General features: G+C 38.1%; 1 protein-coding gene across 1 annotated transcript in view; it reads left to right on the top strand.

The window, feature by feature from the left end:
• Positions 1-19,282, top strand: part of kcnh3 (potassium voltage-gated channel, subfamily H (eag-related), member 3) — a 577,011-nt gene that overhangs the window by 548,827 nt on the left and 8,902 nt on the right. The window contains exons 12-14 of the mRNA XM_028807521.2: positions 10,010-10,278; positions 14,559-14,659; positions 15,900-15,946. Of these exons, the coding sequence (XP_028663354.1) occupies positions 10,010-10,278; positions 14,559-14,659; positions 15,900-15,946 (417 nt within the window). The remainder of the gene's footprint in view (positions 1-10,009; positions 10,279-14,558; positions 14,660-15,899; positions 15,947-19,282) is intronic.

The following is a 19,282-nucleotide window of genomic DNA, read 5'->3' as shown; positions in this document are numbered from 1 at the left end:
GCTTGCTGTTAGATTTAAACAGCCATAGTGTATGAGAGTTCATGACTGTGAGCCGTGATGGATGGAAATCCTCTCTTGGGTTGACTCCTGCCTTGGCCAGTGCTGCTAGGATAAAACCCACCGTAAATGACCCAATACCTGAAATGTGTGGGTTCAAAAAATGACAAATGAATGAATCCATTATTACAAAATTGTCAATAGTCCCTGTGAATGGTTACATACATCGCAAACAAGTTAACTATAATAAGATAATCACATTAGAATGAAGTGTACATTCGGTTGTTTATACCTGAGGCAGCAGCTTGTGCTTTTTCATATCACACTGAGGGATTTCTCTTTATTATAAAAAAAAAAATCTTGGAAGGAGATGAGACGTGATTTTCTTGGAGAGACACTTACACGTCTCACAAAACGAGTCTTTGTGCCAAGAGATTTAACCACACCCGGAGCCAGAAATAAAAGACAAAGTAGATGACAAAGCAGATGACAAAGTAGAACATCGTAAATAATTCAAAAACGTTTCCGTAATACACATGCAGAGCAGGTTAGAGATAATGGAAGTACAAAAATTCGAAAGTCTCAAAAAAAGGATAGTAAAGATCACATTAGCGCAAACAAACAGAAATTATTACTCGATGAAATTACGGAACAGTGAAAAGAGATTGAATATATTGTTCAGATTTAAACTTTAAGTCAGAGACGATTTTCACTCACAGGCAGTTATACATTGCGTTGTCACGATGCAATTCCACACATGGAATCAAAATTCAATGGGATATTGACAAAAAGGTAAAAGCGAAAAGGGATTGAATATATGGACATACAGTAGGTGATATGACAGAAGTATGTAGATATTGTTTGGCTTTAAACTTTAAGTCGGAGTCTTGTAGATCATTTAATTTGTGTTGCAATCAGGGAAAAGTAGTGTTTCTTCCCAATGAAGAGGCCTATCTGCGAGAATCAAAAGTTTTGTTGTTTGGTGAAAGTAAAATCCACATACTCGAGTGACAGAGACGTGAATTTGCTGGTGTGAAGCACGGGGGGGTCAAAGCGAGCAGGGGCTTAGGGTAGTACCACTGAAAACAATGAAATCAACCAAGTTATAAAGTCAATTAATCTTAGTTATTTATGAGCAGTGCTGTCAGAATAATTACCCTGAACAAATCTGTCATATGGCGGCACGGTGGCGCAGTGGGTAGCGCTGCTGCCTCGCAGATGGGAGAACGGGGACCCGGGTTCGCTTCCCGGGTCCTCCCTGCGTGGAGTTTGCATGTTCTCCCTGTGTCTGCGTGGGTTTCCTCCGGGCGCTCCAGTTTCCTCCCACAGTCCAAAGACATGCAGGTTAGGTGGATTGGTGATTCTAAATTGGCCCTAGTGTGTGCTTGGTGTGTGGGTGTGTTTGTGTGTGTCCTGCGGTGGGTTGGCACCCTGCCCGGGATTGGTTCCCTGCCTTGTGCCCTGTGTTGGCTGGGATTGGCTCCAGCAGACCCCTGTGTTTGGATTCAGCGGGTTGGAAAATGGATGGATGGATGAAATCTGTCATAGCAGATGTTTTTAAAGACTGGTACAACTATTACTTTCTCTTATCCTGTTTCCTGTTTCACCCATTGGCTTGGCTGCTTGTGCTGCACATTGACAGTAACCATGTTAAAAAATGTTCACTTGATTGAAATTCACAATTTTACAGTATGTTTCTTTGCTTTTTATTTTATGCAGTAGCTTCATCCAGGAAAGACAATGGGCTTCAGTTATAGTGCCTTAAGTTAATTGGATGTATCAGAAGTACTATGTGATTAACTGTACTTTTCTGTATTCATTATTTGTTCTTTGTACTATTTTGTTAATAGCAGATTCTAATATCTTTAGTTTACTGGAGCTCCTTACCATTGAACATGAGTAAAACATTCCTGCTGTAGATCAGTTCTTCTCTTACTGACTGGTTTTGGATCTTGCTGGTGATCATTGCAAAATTCGGTATTACTGGAAATTGTATTCTTTTAAATTGATAATCATTAGGAATAATGAGAATTTTGATTATATATTCTTATTATTAGAAGTTTCATTTGTTTATACTGTTCACTGTACTTTTTTATTGGTTTTCGTCAGTTGTACATTCAAGCATCAACTTTTTTGCCGTACCCATAGCAAGACAACAGAGTTCTTTTTTTTTAATTTTATTGAATTTATTAAAATCAAATTACATTCCATACACATAACTCAAGTTTTACAAAAAGAAAAAAAAAAGGTTTGAAACAAATCAACGCCCACCCCTGTACAGAGTTCAACAGAGAACAACAGAGTTCTAACACTGAATCATTTTTATTTTAACATATTTCAAATGGCATTGATGTTTATAGGCTGCACATTTAGGTGATCTATGCAATGAATGGAAACCTTTTAATTTCACAGTTGTTCTCTCTACTACTTGAAGTGGAAGAAAATAACTACCAGTTCTGTTTCAGAGGCTTCCTAAATGATTATGTGGGTAGGTGGGTATTGGGAACTAAAACTCAAATGTTGATGTAAACCATTTTGGAGGGCAGGACTAGAAGTCCCCCTTCAAAGTCTGCAGATGGGAACATACAATATATTAGAATGAGTTTGGGAATTATTTTGTGAGATATAACAATAGTCTCAGGACGAAAAGGGGTAGCTGTCTGTACTGTGTTTGATTTTCTCCCTGTAAATATACTGCATTGTAGCGACGATTTTATACATGCAGGAAAGAACATATGGCAGTCTCAAATCTAGACAACCAACAGAAGAACGTTTATGATGGAGTGAGGTACAATGTCCAGTCCCTCTCTCTTGAGGTCACGGGGGCCTGTTTCACTAGTATTTAAACTTTTGCTTCTAACAAAGCAACACAGTGCCTAGCACACAGTTGAGAGTTATAGTGTGGTTGCTAACCAGATCTTGCTTGAGCTTTGCTTAACTTTCCTTGACCCACTTCACAACTCATTTTCCACGTAGTACAACACTCAGTCTCTTTTTATTGTGCAGAACACCTCCTCTTTTTCACTTTCAGTTAGCCCAACTAATCTCCACAATTAGTTATTTTTTCAGGTCTGAGGCAAAAAAAAGACATAGTATATAAGCAAAGACTACTTGTTACAGCATTATCATCACTAAATAAAAAATCATGTTTCTGTTAATTTTCTTTTTCTATAACATCTCCAAATTTCAATCAAATCAGTCAAAGCATTTTTGAGATTTTTCTTGAGACAGCGTCACCTATTCTTCACTTGTCCGCCCATGCAATTGAAAGTTCAATGCAGACAGGTCTGTTGCAGCCTTACTCCAAAAGCCATAGCCAGAATAAAGTTCTAATACTAATTGTTTGACTTTAACTTATTATAAACAATAAAGACTACAACATGCTGCACATTTACTCATCCCATGCAATGATTTGAATGTTTAAGAATTGTACAGAAAAGAACAGATGAAAAGCAATAGTGTCGTGAACTATGTACAGTCAGGGTGGTATGAAGGACGTCTTAACTGACCTGCTGCAAAGCAATCCTTATGGTCTTGTCCACTTCACAGCTAATTTCTCTATGTAATTACAGCCCCAGCATGGTCAGTTGTGCTGCCGGCATTCATTTGGATGAACTGCAAGCCCCTTTTTTCCATGTGATCACTTCTCAGTGCTGAGCCAAAAAAATAAATAAATAAATAAACAAAAAAAATTAGATATATATAGTGGATGCCTACTGGCCTAGATGTACCATCCTGCCTAATTTCAGAGTTTTTGTTAAATGAGTAACTCAGCCAGTTAGTCAACTTTGCATTTTATATATTGCAGTGATTCACATGTTTCAGATGGCAACAAGTTATTTAATCCTAACTAAGAACTGAGAAGCCACTCATTGCGTCAAACAACCATGTTGGAAGACTTATCCTCTGATCATGGAAATGATGTTCCACTGTTTCGGTAGGGTCAAATTATTGGCTTGCATCAAGCAAAGAAAACTACTAAAATTGTGTTAAGATCCGTCCAACACATTATTAAAACATGGAAGGGTAGTTGTAAACCATCATCTCCGAGGAAGAAATGTGATCGGAAAAAATCTTGAATGATCCATGATATATATAGCTTTGTAGAGGCGTTTGTGATTATGTTAAATTTAATACTGGAAAGTTCCAAAGAGAAGAACAACTTCTCTTGTCAGTTACACCTTGTGCCATTCATCCAATCCTGCATTTCTTTCTTTTCCCCCTCCATCTCATTATAGTGAATTTTTTTTTTGCAACATGGAACGTTGTACAGAGATCATCAAGTTTTACTAGTGAAATGTTGATCTTAACCTTTTGTCTTTCTTTTCCAAACAGTGATTTTTTCAATGTGATGTTAGTCTGAGTTTGTAAGATAAATTGGTCTTTGCATAACAGCCCCTTTCACTTACATCATCACCCAGGCTATCCATTTCCAGCAAGTGAGAATTCCTTCAGACAGGCTTAAGACCAACTGTAACAATCCTGGGGTTGGAAATTACAGAGGAAGGTTTGAATAAAAAAAATAGTGTCAAAATCCTTTTAATTGACTTCTGTTGTGCAGAAATAATTGGCCACAGGAAAGTAAATATGCAGCATCCCACAATAACACGAAAAGACAGTTTAATGGCACAGATCCAGTCTATTGACATCCACTTTTTGCCTTTTAATTTTCCATTACATGGTCATTGAGAGCCATAGCATTTTGAACAAGTCAACAATGACCCTTAAGTCAAGCTGACACAGGCAGAAGCGCTACATGCAGTGTGCAGATGCCTAGAGTTTTAAGAAAGCAGCACTAACCACTACCTCAGAATCACACTCAGTTGATGAGACAGTACACTCTCCTGTATACTGTACACTGGGCTACTGACCAGCACATCAGCCAGAATTTAGCAATTTCTAAGCTACAAATGCAGAATCCTGTGCAAGATTTACTGAGTATCCATTATCATCTAATCTCATGATTCCACTTATATATTTGTTCTCCTAGGTGTCATTAGGTTATCTAATACATTCTGCAGGATCTCATTGATCATATCCAGGTCATTTACTTTAATGAACACAAAAAGACATAACTATTTATTGCCTCACTAATGTCAAATGTCTTTCTGTTCCCATTTTACAATTATGTACAGTGCCTTTAATTTTTAGCAATCTAATCGAAACCATAACATGAGTCTAAATCTACACACAAAATTAGTGTATGAATATTCCCAAAACAGGCAACTTTACATTTTTTTTATTACAATGGGGGAATTTTGAGTGTGGCTGGGTGTACAGTATGAGTAAGAACAAGCCATGAGCAAAAACAGTACAGTTATTTCAACACAGCAAGAAGTTCCAGCATACAAGTTTGGTACCCAGCAGTAAGCCGGACTGCTGCTTTAAGAATCCGCTGATTACATTCAGATTGATGGTAATTGTATGCTAATGCTGAACAGCAGCTCCTCCCTGCTGGCATTGCCTAGAGTTGTGGCTGTTTAATTCTTTATTATGCTGTAAATCATTTGGATTTTTTTTCTCTCGAATAATAATAGCCCCAGTGATTGCTGACTCTTTTTTTCCTTCAAATAGTAATTTAAATAATTTATTCTACTTATTATTTAATTTCCATTTTACATTAAGCTCTGCCCATGTTATAAATTCTGTGAATTCACTCAAAGCAATCAGAACTGTTTGAAATGTATTCATAATATTCAGTTTTTTTGTGAATCTAAAGCTATTATGGTATAGTCAGCAGGCTTGACCTAACCCAATCTCTCTCAGTACTGATTCAGACACCAGTGCTTATAAGACGTGAAGGCATTCCTATTTATCTTAATAATTAAAGAAGATAAAATGAATACTTGAAAAAGTAAACGAACAATACAAAATATAATAATGATTTGCATAGACTGGGGTTGCAACTTACACCCCTGGACTCTAATACACATGTAAAGAGCCAGAACCTTCTCTTGACCGCCTACCTTGACTAATATACAGCTGAATCCAGGTAGGACTTGTCTGCTGCCACCTAGATGCCTGAGGATTGTCCCTAGCCTCCATGGTAGCACTCCTTTACTCAGGCCAGTTATTCCCTGCCCGCATTGTTTGGCCAAAACTGTGCTCCATCCCTGTCTGGGCCTCTGGATGAACTCTTTAGCCAGCTCCATTTGCTTGGGCACGGTACACCATGACTTCTTTAATACTTTGACTATTGAAGATGCTCAATAAACAAAGAAAGACATGGATAACCAGAGACAACAGTAAATCTAGATGTGTTGCATTTATTTAAAATTATAACGTCTCAAACACGTTCTGGTTGAGATGCTTGCCTGCAGCACACTGGTTTTCATTATTAAGGCTACAATCTTTATAGCTTATCCAAAAGAGGATGATTCCTGCTGTCCAATTTATGGTCTTTAAGACTGCCCATTATGGAGTCCCAGCTGATATTTTAGACCACGGCAAGACACAGAGAACTTACTGAGGAAAAAGGAAAACAGTATGCATGCCAGGTCTGGTTTGACCCCTGTGGTTGTAATATATGAAATGTCACAAAGATGAATATCAGTTAGTCTGGACCTCCAGCAGTTCATCTTCTAGTTTAAAAGTGAGACGGTCCACTCTGTTCACAAAGGTACGTGGATCCAAACAGCCTCAACATTCTCATAGTATGTGCTTGTAATATCAGGAATCTCTTTTTAATCTCTGTTAGAGGCAAATGCTGAAATGGCTGCACTGCTCTTTGTGGCATTACAGATCAATGAGCTACTCCTGAAGTTTATGTGAAGCATCATTGGGGTCCACACAGCAGGGAGACAAGAAAAGGTGCATGTCTAGCTCAATAACGACAAAATCCTTAAAGCCCTTGCTAAACTCATCAAAGAATGGTGAGCACCATTGCCTATTTTCCCACCTGCCTACCCATGTTCTGTGGATGACAGTCCATTACTTCTCGTAGAAATGTGAAATATTGGGCTCACTGTGATAGGTGGCTTTTGAATAGCTGGAGTTTAGTGCCAAACACCTTGATATTTGTGTTTAGCTAGATCATTCAGATGCTTAGGGATGTCAACTAAAAATGCCAAATCTGACAGCCAGAACAAGATCAGAGAGTTGCTTGACCCCTTTCAGCCAAAAAGCTGCTCTATGCTACTTCCTAAGAGAGAAAAATGCTGCAGCACAGAACCAAGACAGACATCTAACAACTTCATAAATTACATCTCCATATTCAGCCTCCACGTCAGAAAGAAATTGCTGAAACTGGCAGTGGTACAGGGATTTGACACAAACTGCAAACATGTAGCGCACAGGACCTGTTGTTGAATTACGCAGTGCAGTTTAATGGTGCTGCCACCATGCCCACTGACTTAGTTACCATTAGGGTGGCCAATCCACTTCATTCCCCAGTCACTGCAGGTGCGCCATCCATGGTGATTCTACTTAGTTTCGCACATGGTCAAGTAGTTCTTCTATACGTCTGAGTTTGTTTTTTAGATATTTTTTGTACTCCATTAATAAATGTAATTACAGTTATTGTTTTCATAAGAATTACTTATGAGCACTTTTTTTCTATTTTTGGGCATGGTACTTAAATCCCGAGGCATCAGACAGAGGAGCCTCTCCACTGTTTGTGAGGTCCAAAGCCCATGTGCTGGTTGAGGGAGCCGGTGCTGTACTGGCATTGTGCTCAGGGTTAACAGCTGTGGTGAGTTGAGCTGCAGTCTCGGCCTTATTTTCCATTCTATTTTAATATGTAAAACATGGGACATCAGAAAGACGAGACTCTCTTCTATTCACCGGTATGAGAAAACTCTCAAGTATGATATACCATTCAATGTATCTTGATCTCTCCTCATGCAAGATGTTGTGCACTTGAGTATTCCTCTAATGTTTGGCCTTCTAGACCCGATAAAACCCTCAGGTCTACACCATATTCTGTGCAGGACATTATACCCTTATGAAAAAGAGTATACTAGCAAAAATGATCAGATGGACTTGAAGTTGTGTAGGCCACATCAACCAATCCCAGTGGTTCACCCCATAATCCTTTTCACAAAACTTCAAAAAATGGAGATCGGTAATATAAGCATGTGGAGTGTCGTTTTATAATATTTTGAGGTTGCTGATTATGAATATAATAATATTTTTGATATTTGATTTTTTACTGGTTGTCCAAACTCTCCTAACATCTACTCCTAGAAGGTTAGAAAATGACAAATTTTAAACATTACTATGTGGGCTATCATTTTAGACTATGTCAAGGTCAGCAATTAGGAATATATTATTTTTTAATTTTTGTCTATTACAATTGAGAATATTTAAACTTTAAACATTTCAATTGAAGCACACATTAATATTTGATGTAACTATTCTTGTTTATTATGTACTTCTACCTCGTGAAATAAATCATTACATTTTTTAGGAAAAACCCAAATTAATGAGGCTTATGCTAATTCATACTTTTCACTTTTATTTCTGAATATGATTTGTTACAAAAATATTTAATAAACAAAATGGCAATACTGTTGTCTTTCATGAAAAAAAAATGCTAAAACTTTCAAAGCATAACTAAAGTCCCCCAATACACCTGAATATTATGTCATTCATGCAATTTCTATTTTGTTAAAATTATTTTGGAATCACTTATATACAGTATGCTGTTATACAGCATACTGCACAGGTCAGGAAAACAACAATATAATGTATAATAATTAGTGGGACTCACAAAGATTTGAAGCTGTCTCCAATGCTGCTAGCCTTTCTAAACTCCACTGGCTCCTGCACCAGCCAGATAGGATGTCAAATTCAAAAGCACCTTTGTTTCATCTTTTTTACTTTTGGCAGCATTGGCCAGCACCTTCAGACCACTTAAAAAAGAAAATCTTTTACAAACAGCACCATGCAACCCTGCAAAAAATTACCTACAAACAGGTGGAACAAGCAAGTGCTGCAAGTTTCCTTCCTCTGTAGAGCTAACTGGCTGTGAACAGGTATACCAACTCCTAGTTTAAGACACAAAAATCAAAAGTAAACCAGAAAGTGCAATGAGTGAGGGAAATATGAGATGGCAGCCATTTTTATGGCGCTGGGGACCAATAAGTGGTATCCAAGCTAGCCACTGTTCTAGTATTTATAAACTGCATGATATTTAACTAGAGATGCTAACAGAAACCTGGCCATTTCTCCTGTGTCTGTATAGATGCGTCCAGAGTGGCATGTGGGTAAACTGTTCTGAGTAATAAACGGGCTTTTTGCGCTTCAAGGGAAAGTATATGTACACTTTTGGAGAATCATAGGTCATCCGCACTTCCATGTGTTCTTTGAAAGACTCAATTCTGAATGTTAGACAAAACAAGGCTGTATAAAAGTATTGTATACAAATATTTTAATACTAAAGATTTATTATCTTTTAATTGCATATAAGAAATAAATAATGCATGTGACCTTGCTTATTCAGAAAACATGCAGACTGCATAAATGCAGTTTGTCTGGAGTACAACAGGGAAGCCGTTGGCACCTCCCAAGTTACTGGCTTAAAAATAGATTCAGGGATCTTTAAATAAATTGAGATGCCAGCTTCAGCGGTGCTGAACATGTCTTTGTTGTTAGGAATATGTTGCTGCCTTCACATTCTGAAGCACACAACGAGGTCATCCCTGAGGCTCCATGTGATTCCAGTTGCTAAGAATAGCTCTGTGTTAAAAATAGCTCTGAGCCTTTGGCTGAATGAGTGGGGAGAGACCAAGGAATCAGGGGGATTAGCTCTGAAGCCAGCCTTTCATTTCCGCCACGTGTAAAGCATGTGAATCAGGGCACAAGGGCACGTGGCAAGGCCATTCATGTATTTTATGTCATGTGCAGTATTCTGGACTAAATTAAACATTTATCCATCTGGACGGATTTTTTTTTCTGCACTGCCCAATGTAAAAAGTTATTAATGCTTGCCAGTGTGACTCTGTGAAATGTGCTTTGGTGTTTTTCTAGGGGTTTTCAAGAATTTAATTAAAATGTTGATGCTATCCCACAGGTAGAGAACGAGAGCAATGGTGGTCTGATGAAGAAGCTGCCATCCATTCGAGAAGATGATGAGCTTGAAGACGATGAGATGTCACCTCTGTCGCCACATCCCCGTTCTCCGCTGAGGCTGACCAGGGCATTAAATTCCCCACTACGCTCTCCTCTGTTACCACCCCGACCATTCCGGATCCCAGCTGACACATGCATTGTAGAGAACAAGCCTTCAAAACTGCAGATTCCTGTGGTCAGCTTCAGTGGCCCTCCTGATCTGAGCCCCAGGTAACAACAGGAATGTTCTAAACATGAGATAAAGTACCTTTAAAAAATAAAACCTGCTACTGCAAGATTAAAGGCAATGACTGGAATAAATGTATAGAAAATCGCATGAAAGACCTTTGCGATAGGACTATCATTTTCAGATTAACTATAAGCGATAGGCTGGTATAACTCCTTGATTTTGAAGGGTCCCTTCCGTTACACGTAAAAGAGCATAATAATTGTAATATCTCACTACAGTACAATACAATACAATACAGTTTATTTTTATATAGCCCAAAATCTCACAGGAAGTGCCGCAATGGGCTTTAACAGGCCCTGCCTCTTGACAGCCCCCCAGCCTTGACTCTCTATGAAGACAAGGAAAAACTCCCAAAAAAAACCTTGTAGGGAAAAAATGGAAGAAACCTTGGGAAAGGCAGTTCAAAGAGAGACCCCTTTCCAGGTAGGTTGGGCGTGCAGTGGGTGTCAAAAGAAGGGGGTCAATACAATACAATGCAGTTCACAGAACAGAGCAATTCCCCAATATAGTAAGAAATAAAAAATATAAATTTTAGAAGTACAGAGCAGAATTTAACAGTAGATGATATATCCCATGATAAGATTTGGATTTGTGTAGAGTCCTGGAGACCTCTTCCTTCAAGCTGCCTCCCCCATTTGGCCATTCCATGGCTGAAACAGTGCTGGGCCAGCCAATCCGATGAAAGGACCCCTCTTTCCCATGATTCCTGTGATCCTCCATCTGGGATGACTTTTCCTTAGGCAGGCAAAACAACTTGGCAGGTGGGCCATGGCACCAAGTGCCACATTTGAGTACCGAGAAGAAAAACAGAATAAGTGAGGGTTATTATATAATTATAACTATCATGTTACTTATGTTTAAGTGCTAATGACTAACAACAGAGATGCAGTCTGTACAGTTAATCAGCAGCTCTAGTCAGGATATGCTAAACTGAAGTAGTGAGTCTTCAGCCGGGATTTAAAAGCTGAGACCGAAGGGGCATCTCTTATAGTAGTAGGCAGACCATTCCACAGTTTAGGGGCCCTGTAACTAAAAGCTCGACCTCCCACTGTTATTTTATTAATCCTTTGGATCATAAGCAGACTGGCATCTTGAGATCTTAATGTGCGCTCAGGTTTGTAAGTCATGATAAGTTCAGACAAGTAAGCTGGACCTCGACCATTTAATGCTTTATATGTTAAAAGAAGGATTTTGAAATCTGCCCTAAACTTAACCGGGAGCCAGTGTAAGGATTTAAGAACTGGAGTTATGGTTCGTATTTTCTTGTTCTTGTAATAATTCTTGCAGCCGCATTTTGGATTAACTGGAGGCTGTATAAAGAATAGTTTGAACATCCAGTGAACACCGCATTGCAGTAGTCAATCCTACTAGAAATAAATGCATGAATTAGTTTCTCAGAATCCTGTTAATTTAAAAAGCACCTTAATTTCCTAACATTTTTAAGATGGAAAAACATGTTTTGGACAACTTTGTAATATGCGCTTTAAATGACATGCTAGAGTCAAAGATAACTCCTAGATTGCGGGCTGATTCAGTAAAATTGACTGGGATTCCCACTGAGTTAAATGATGACAAAATATTGTTGTGATCAGCATCATTCCCTCCAACAATTAACATCTCTGTTTTATCTGTATTTAAAGACAAGTAGTTCTTATTCATCCACTCCTTTAATTCACTAACACAACTAATTAAAGACAACATTGGAGAAACTTCATCTGATTTAAATGAAAGGTATAACTGGGTGTCATCTGCATACGAGTGAAAATTAACATTATGTTTCCTAATGATAGATCCCAGTGGAGGCATGTACAGTGAAAACAGTAAAGGTCCCAGTACTGAGCCCTGCGGGACACCATATTGAACTTCTGTGTATAATGATGGAGTACTGTCAGCACATTTCTGTACATATTGGAATCGATTTGATAAGTAAGAACTAAACCAAGCGAGCACGGTGCCTGTAAGCCCAACATCATTTTCTAGCCTGTGCAGTAAAATAGAATGGTCGATGGTGTCAAAAGCTGCACTTAAGTCCAACAACATAATTACAGTGGAGTTTCCTTCATCAGAGGATATCAGAATGTCACTTACAACCCGTGTTAGTGCCGTTTCTGTACTATGACCAGTGCGAAAACCAGACTGGAATTTCTCAAATAAATTGTAATGCGTAAGGTGTGTCTGAAGCTGACTGGCGACTACTTTTTCTAGTATTTTAGAGAGAAACGGTAAATTTGAAATAGGCCTATAATTATTTAGTATATGCGGGTCAAGGTCTGACTTTTTAAGTAATGGTTTAATGACTGACACTTTTAGTGTATCAGGTACTGTGCCATGCAATAATGAACTATTGATAATGTTTAGGATAGGCGCTGCAAGAACATCCATTGCACTTTTTACTAGTTTTGTTGGCACTGGATCTAGGGAACAAGTAGTGGGCTTCATTTTAGAAATTAAACTTAATACTTCCTGCTCAGTTACAGGATTAAAATTACTAAAGTGCTGAGTGCAATGTGAGACAGGGTCTGCTAAGCTAGTATTTGGTTTGTACTGTGATGCAGAGATCTGGGATCTTATATTTTTAATTTTCTCATTGAAGAAGTTCATAAAGTCTGTACTGCTAATGTCTGTTGGTATTTTGCACTGTTGATCTGAATTTCCATTTGTTAATTTAGCCACTGTTCTAAACAGTACCCGAGGATTTTTATTATTGTTATCTATTAATGTAGAATAGTATTCTGACCGAGCTTTAAAGAGGGCTTTTTTTATATTTATTAACACTCTCTGTCCATGCAATTTGAAAGACATGTAGCTTTGTTGTTCTCCATCTGCGCTCCAGTTTTCGACACTCTAATTTAAGAGCTCGAGTGTTTTCATTAAACCAGGGAGAGTTTCTATGTGCTTTGATCACTTTTGTTTTAAGGGGAGCCACTGTGTCCAGAGCATCTCTCAAGGTCACATTATAATGTGATGTTAGCTGATCTAAATTGTTTTCCACGTTTACATTTGATGTTAACTGATCTAAATAGTTTTCCACAATTACACTCGACTTACTCAAAGTATCTATAAATTTTGAAGCAGAATTACAATCTAGATGTCGCACTGTCTTTGTTTTAATCTGGGAGTGTGTTAGCAAGGGCAGGACTAAATCAAATGTAATTAAGTAATGATCGGAAATAACTTCATTTAATGGAGTAATAATTAAATTTTGAATTTCAACTTTGTAAGTTATAATTAAATCTAATGTGTGGTTATGATTATGAGTTGGACCTCTGACATTCTGACAAAATCCTACTGAATTTAACAAATAAGTAAAACATTTGCTAAAAGTGTCAGTTTCCACATCAATGTGTACATTAAAATCTCCCATCAGTACTACGTGATCATAATTTATAGCCAAGTCAGATAAAAGGTTGCTAAATTCAGACATGAACAATGAATACGGCCCTGGTGGTCTATAGACGAGCACTATAATTGTGTTGGAATCTGTTTTAATATTTAAAATGAATGCCTCAAAGGATGTAAAGTTGCCTAAATTTTTAGAAGTGATTTGCATTTTGTTACAATGAATTATTCCAAGGCCTCCTCCTCGACCTGAATCTCTAGACTTATGAAGGAACGAGTAGCCATCTGGTGACGCCTCAGCTAGGGGGACATTGTCACATTTACTAAGCCAGGTTTCGGTGAGAAGACACAGATCAGATTTTGTACTTAATATAATATCATTTACCAAAACAGCTTTAGTGCCAAGAGAGCGAATGTTCAATAAGTAGCATTTAAAACTGTATGCTTCTTTCTGAATTGGTGATATACTTTTTGTTTTAATTTGTAGTAAATTTCTATTACAGATGCCCCTGGTGGAGGGTCTGGTTTTATCCCTTGGTCTAATTATACACCTTATTTTTTGGTTATCAATTAATTTAAGGTTTGTATCAAGACAGTAAGTCATCATCTGGCAATGTCTGCTAAATGAGAAAACTTAGACATCCCAGTATGTTTAAACAGTAACACTGCATATTTATTGCATTTGTTTTAATATATTATTCATTATAAATATAGTGATTATTTGATATATAATGAAACATGATACATAAAGTAAATTTATCAAGAAAATGTCATCTGTAGTATAGTATTGGTCAGCTGTTTACATGTAGCATACAACTTACAAGGCTTCATACAACTGTCTTTAAAATAAACAAACAAACATGCAGGATTGGTCTCTCTAGAATCGAGAAGTCTACTCAAGTCAATGTCTTTCCTTTCACAGATTTGTTGATGGTATTGAGACAGACAGCAATGCCCCACCAGGACAAAAGTTTGAGTTCAGCTCCAACGCAATTCACAGTCATCCCTTTGTTCCACTTGCAGGTGAGTTGTCCACACCATTCAATACAAAGCAACTCAGTATCAAAACAATAGCCAGGGCTGGTGTGTTGTAAACTTACAAAGGAAAATTCATTCAAACTAATGGGTAAAAGGTTGTTCAGAGCAACCTTTCAAATGCGACTTAAAGGTAACTACAGATTGTGCCTCACAGTAAGTTGTCAATTCATTATTAATGCCATACTAGAATCAAAAAGCTTTACAAGCTTGTTAAAAAGTGTGCATTCTTGAACAAAATGACAAATTTACATGAACAGGCTTCCCAGTCAAATTGTAAAGATGTATGAATACATATTTTCTTTGTTGTGTTGCATTACCCAGGTTGAACACAAAAAACTTTATGAAACGTCTTCACAATGTGGGCACCTGTTTCTCTTGCTCTGATATTCTGTCTAGTCTATCAAGATATTGATCTCTGGAAGAAGCGCGCATTGAAATTAACAGCTTTTGAATGTGCTGTGGAATGCAGAAATCTTCTGCAACACTGAAATCAAATCCCATAACTTCTGAGCTGCTTAGAGATGCAGCCATAAACAGATGCATTATCAATTCATATAAGTGAAGAAATGTTAAACAACTGACTTTAATTCTATCTCACTGCATGCAATCTATTCTTACTGGGAGAAATAAAAAGCATTTACAGTTCCCCAGAAATCCGGGAGATGTTCTGATGACAACATAACTCGCCCTCTCTGCATTTACTAGCCTGTTGTTTGGCATGACGGTGCACTTTTTTGTTCCTTCCTAGTGTATTTCAATTGCATATTCAAAACTGTCAAAATTTCAACACAATGAAATTCAACAAAAGTTGCTCTAAATCCTGAAATTAAAGCAGTGAGGATATAGAGTCAGTGTGTTGCACATGCATTCACTTTTGATGAGGGATGGCAAAACTCATAAAGTCAGCAGTGGGATAATAAGCCACGCAGTAAAGTGTCATTTGCTGAGCTTGTAGGAAGGCTGGTGTGACATAAAACAGGCATATCTGGACGCAAGTTTTACAACATATTGATGTTCCACAGGTTGAACTAATTCTGAAATTTAAAATGATCAAACAAGTCTTTTCATGGTGCTGAGATACTCTAAATCGTAAACATCTCTGAGATTAACTTAAGATAACTGACAGTTGTAAATATACAGTAAATATACTGTATATTCGCATGCAGTAATGCCTGCTGGGAGTTAAGAATGCATAACTAAAGTATCAATGTTTTCTTAATTTTAGGGAACAACGATGAGACAAAACAAAGCATCAATAAACTAAACCAAGAGGTGAGTACTAGTTTTACTTTGTTTAAGAGTTTGCATGTGTAGATAAGAATCTGTTTACTCATTTTCCTCTTTGGTGGCAAAGCTGACAGGAGTGACTGGAAGTGAAACTTGAGGGGGAGACTACCATACATGGAATTTACTTAAGCAGCAAGTGGCACTTTGTTATTTCTATCCAAGCTTGTGTTTAGGTCTTGGAGGTCTGCAGAGGTTTAATGGAAGGCACATTTATTAGACCACTAATTCAGTTTTATTATACTGTAGTATAATGAATATATAAAAAGTAAGCATAAACTACACATGGTGCACATGCCATAGATATTACAGTCCATTTGGGTTAAGGCCTATAAAAATATTTTAATATATATTATTAGCTTGTAATGTCCTCCTTAGAGCACTATGTGCATAGCTGAAGTGGCTTAGGCTAGGCAGTGCATTGCTATTGAAACAAGTGACAAACCATTGACAAGTCAAGGACTGTTAATTAAGAACACTAGGGGGCTTTGTCCCCTGCTTACTTCGCTCGCCAACCCCCGGGCTGGCGCTACACCCTAGCCACTTTGTGGTTCAGCCACTCACGTATGGGGATGCAGATGTACAATTTAAACAGATTTTTATTTTCATGGGAATTATTACATATGCATAATATAACTATTTTACATTACAGTAAGTAATTAATCATATTAAAAAATAGTAAAACATAATAATTTGAAAGTAAATTATGTTTCATGTTGCGTTAGAGTTATTTGTTGCATTATATGATTTCATTCTGTTTGGATTTGAAATTAACACGCAAATACTTTTTAAACTTACACTTTTACTGTAAAACTTCAGTAAAAACAATTTTTTAAAATTACATTTTCAACAATATCACATTGAATTTTGATTCTGTGTTTGGACTTACATCGTGACAACGCAATGTATAACTTCCCGTGAGTGAATTTCGTTTCTTTCTCTCTAATAAATAAACCGACTTTTTTGAATGTTTGTCTCTGTGATTTGCAAAAGCTAACCTAACGGGAAACTGTTAACGTTTTAATATGAATGGCATACCAAGATCTCCTTTGGTGTCTAATGTTATCCACAGGAGATGTACTACATTACCTTTCTTGGATACATCCTTCTTTCAACAGTAATTTGGGCAGTTAAAGACCATACGGTGTTAGCGGTTATAGATATTCTTCGGGATATTGTAAGTTGATGTTTTTATCTTCCGCACGATCACCACCAACTGTTTCAGCATAGTCTATGGATACGCCTTTAACCAATTTGCAGCATAACTGATCAACAATTTTCACGTTACTTTGTTTGACTTCATCATTTCTCAGTGCTAGGATTGCCCATGTACTTATTTCTTTTGTTGATAACCCTTGGTGATGAAATTCTTCAATAAGATTTGGACATAAGTGTTCTTTTATTGGGAACTTAAAGTGAGGAAAACATAAAAATTTATAAGAGCTAAGAGAGCAGGAACTGTATTTGTCAAAAGCATTCACACGAATGAGAGGTAAGAGGACTGTGTGCATGGTTGAATATGGTTGAGAGAAGGGTGTGTGGTATAGCGAGTCCACAGCTCATGTTAAAAGGGCCAGTTTTTAAAATAAATAGTCGCCGTACTCGCGGCTAAGCGAGGGGGTGTGGTGGTATGTGGCTGAGCAGTTCTCACTTTAGTGCATGGGTGAGGAGCCGTCCACATCCATAATTGTTCCCGGGAGCTGCTGATTGCCACAGCTGATCCACGTTCCCATGATATATAGAAGCGTGAGGCGGCTAGTAGGGAAGGAAAGAGAAAAGAAAGACGGAGGTTGCAGGGAAGAAGGCAGGAAGCAGCGAGGAGAAAGCCTGTGTGTGTGTGTGTGTGTGTGTGTGTGTGTGTGAGAGAGAGAGAGAGAGAAGGAGAGCGAGCAAGTGCAGGCTCGCTCTGTATACAAGCAGCTGGGAGAGGCAAGCCCGAGTGGGATGTTTGGCCGGCACCCAAGGGCCGACGGTAGTAGTCGTTCCTGCTGAGCACTTGTTTGGAGCAGGACTGACCAGGAGAAGGTTGGCTCACCGCAACAAAGGCAGCGGAAGTCAGAGATTGGGAAGAGAAGCCCCAGTGTGAGTGTCCTGTTCGCTGGGGAGCCCAAGTCTTGGTCTGGGTGAGCAGAACCGAAGCCAGGGATCAGAAGGCCACCAGACCAGGGGCCTCATGTATAACGCTGTGCGTAGAACTCACACTATAACATGGCGTAAGCACAAAAGCGGGAATGTGCGTACGCACAGAAAAATCCAGATGCAGGAATCTGTACATACGCAAACTTCCACGTTATTCCGCTACATAAACCCCGATCAGCGTGAAAAGTAACGCACGTGCACGCGCATTCTGTCCTGCCCCAACTCCTCCCAGAATTACGCCTCTTTGAATATGCAAATCAATATAAATAGCCTTCTGTGAAAAGACAATGGGATAAGCATGGGGGAAAATATAAGAATTTCAGCGAATACCAAGTGGAAGCAAAGGAAAAACGTACTATTTGTTGGTTTAAACAGTGGTATAATCAACAAAAGGAAGTTGATCAAGTGACAGAGTGTCAGAGAAACTCGAAAGCTCAAATGTACAAAGTCGCACAGTGCCCAAAATAAAAAAGAAGTCGCCGTGAAAAGGCGAGTTGTAGCCCACCGTCTGAGTGTCACATGAAAGCTTATTAGGGTACAGATAAAAAAATAGGCACACAGTGGGAAAAAAGCATGAAATGTCAACTTTAAACTCGAAATTTCCACTTTAATCACGTAGTTTATTTTGCCATTAAAGTAGAACATCACAAACTTCATCTTAAAATCATTTAATTTACTAGTTTCTCAAATCCCATTATAACTGAAGTAGCATGTTAAATGCTTTGTTCTGTATTTGATCTTCTATGTGCTCTACATGTGTGAATCACTACCTGCCTCTTAAATGGGCTTTCTCTTTCTCCGACAGGACACATAATCCATTACATTCGTGATATTACAGCTCTCTGAATGATTAAAATACTGAGATGTATACGTGATATCTTTTTCATGATGATAGGAATGAAAGCATGTTATTAAACATGGGAACACAATGGCGCAGTGCTTGTTCATATCTCACGCAAGAGGCTTGCTGCACCATGCGCGACCTTCGATGAAATAATTTATTACAGAAGTACTGTCTCTTTCAAACGTACTAACCTCCAATTCCTGTCCTTACTTTTCTTTCTCCAAATACCCAATCGCCACACAATCAGCTCTGTAATAGACGTGAAGCTATTTGTAAGCTTAGAACGCCGATTCTTCAAAACGTTTAAGGAACATTGAAATATCTTCGTAGTACATGTTTAA

Source organism: Erpetoichthys calabaricus, chromosome 8, assembly GCF_900747795.2.
Source record: "Erpetoichthys calabaricus chromosome 8, fErpCal1.3, whole genome shotgun sequence".
NCBI classification, from domain to species: Eukaryota; Metazoa; Chordata; class Cladistia; order Polypteriformes; family Polypteridae; genus Erpetoichthys; species Erpetoichthys calabaricus.
Note: the sequence above shows the minus strand (reverse complement) of the source record. Positions and strands in the feature narration are given on the sequence as shown.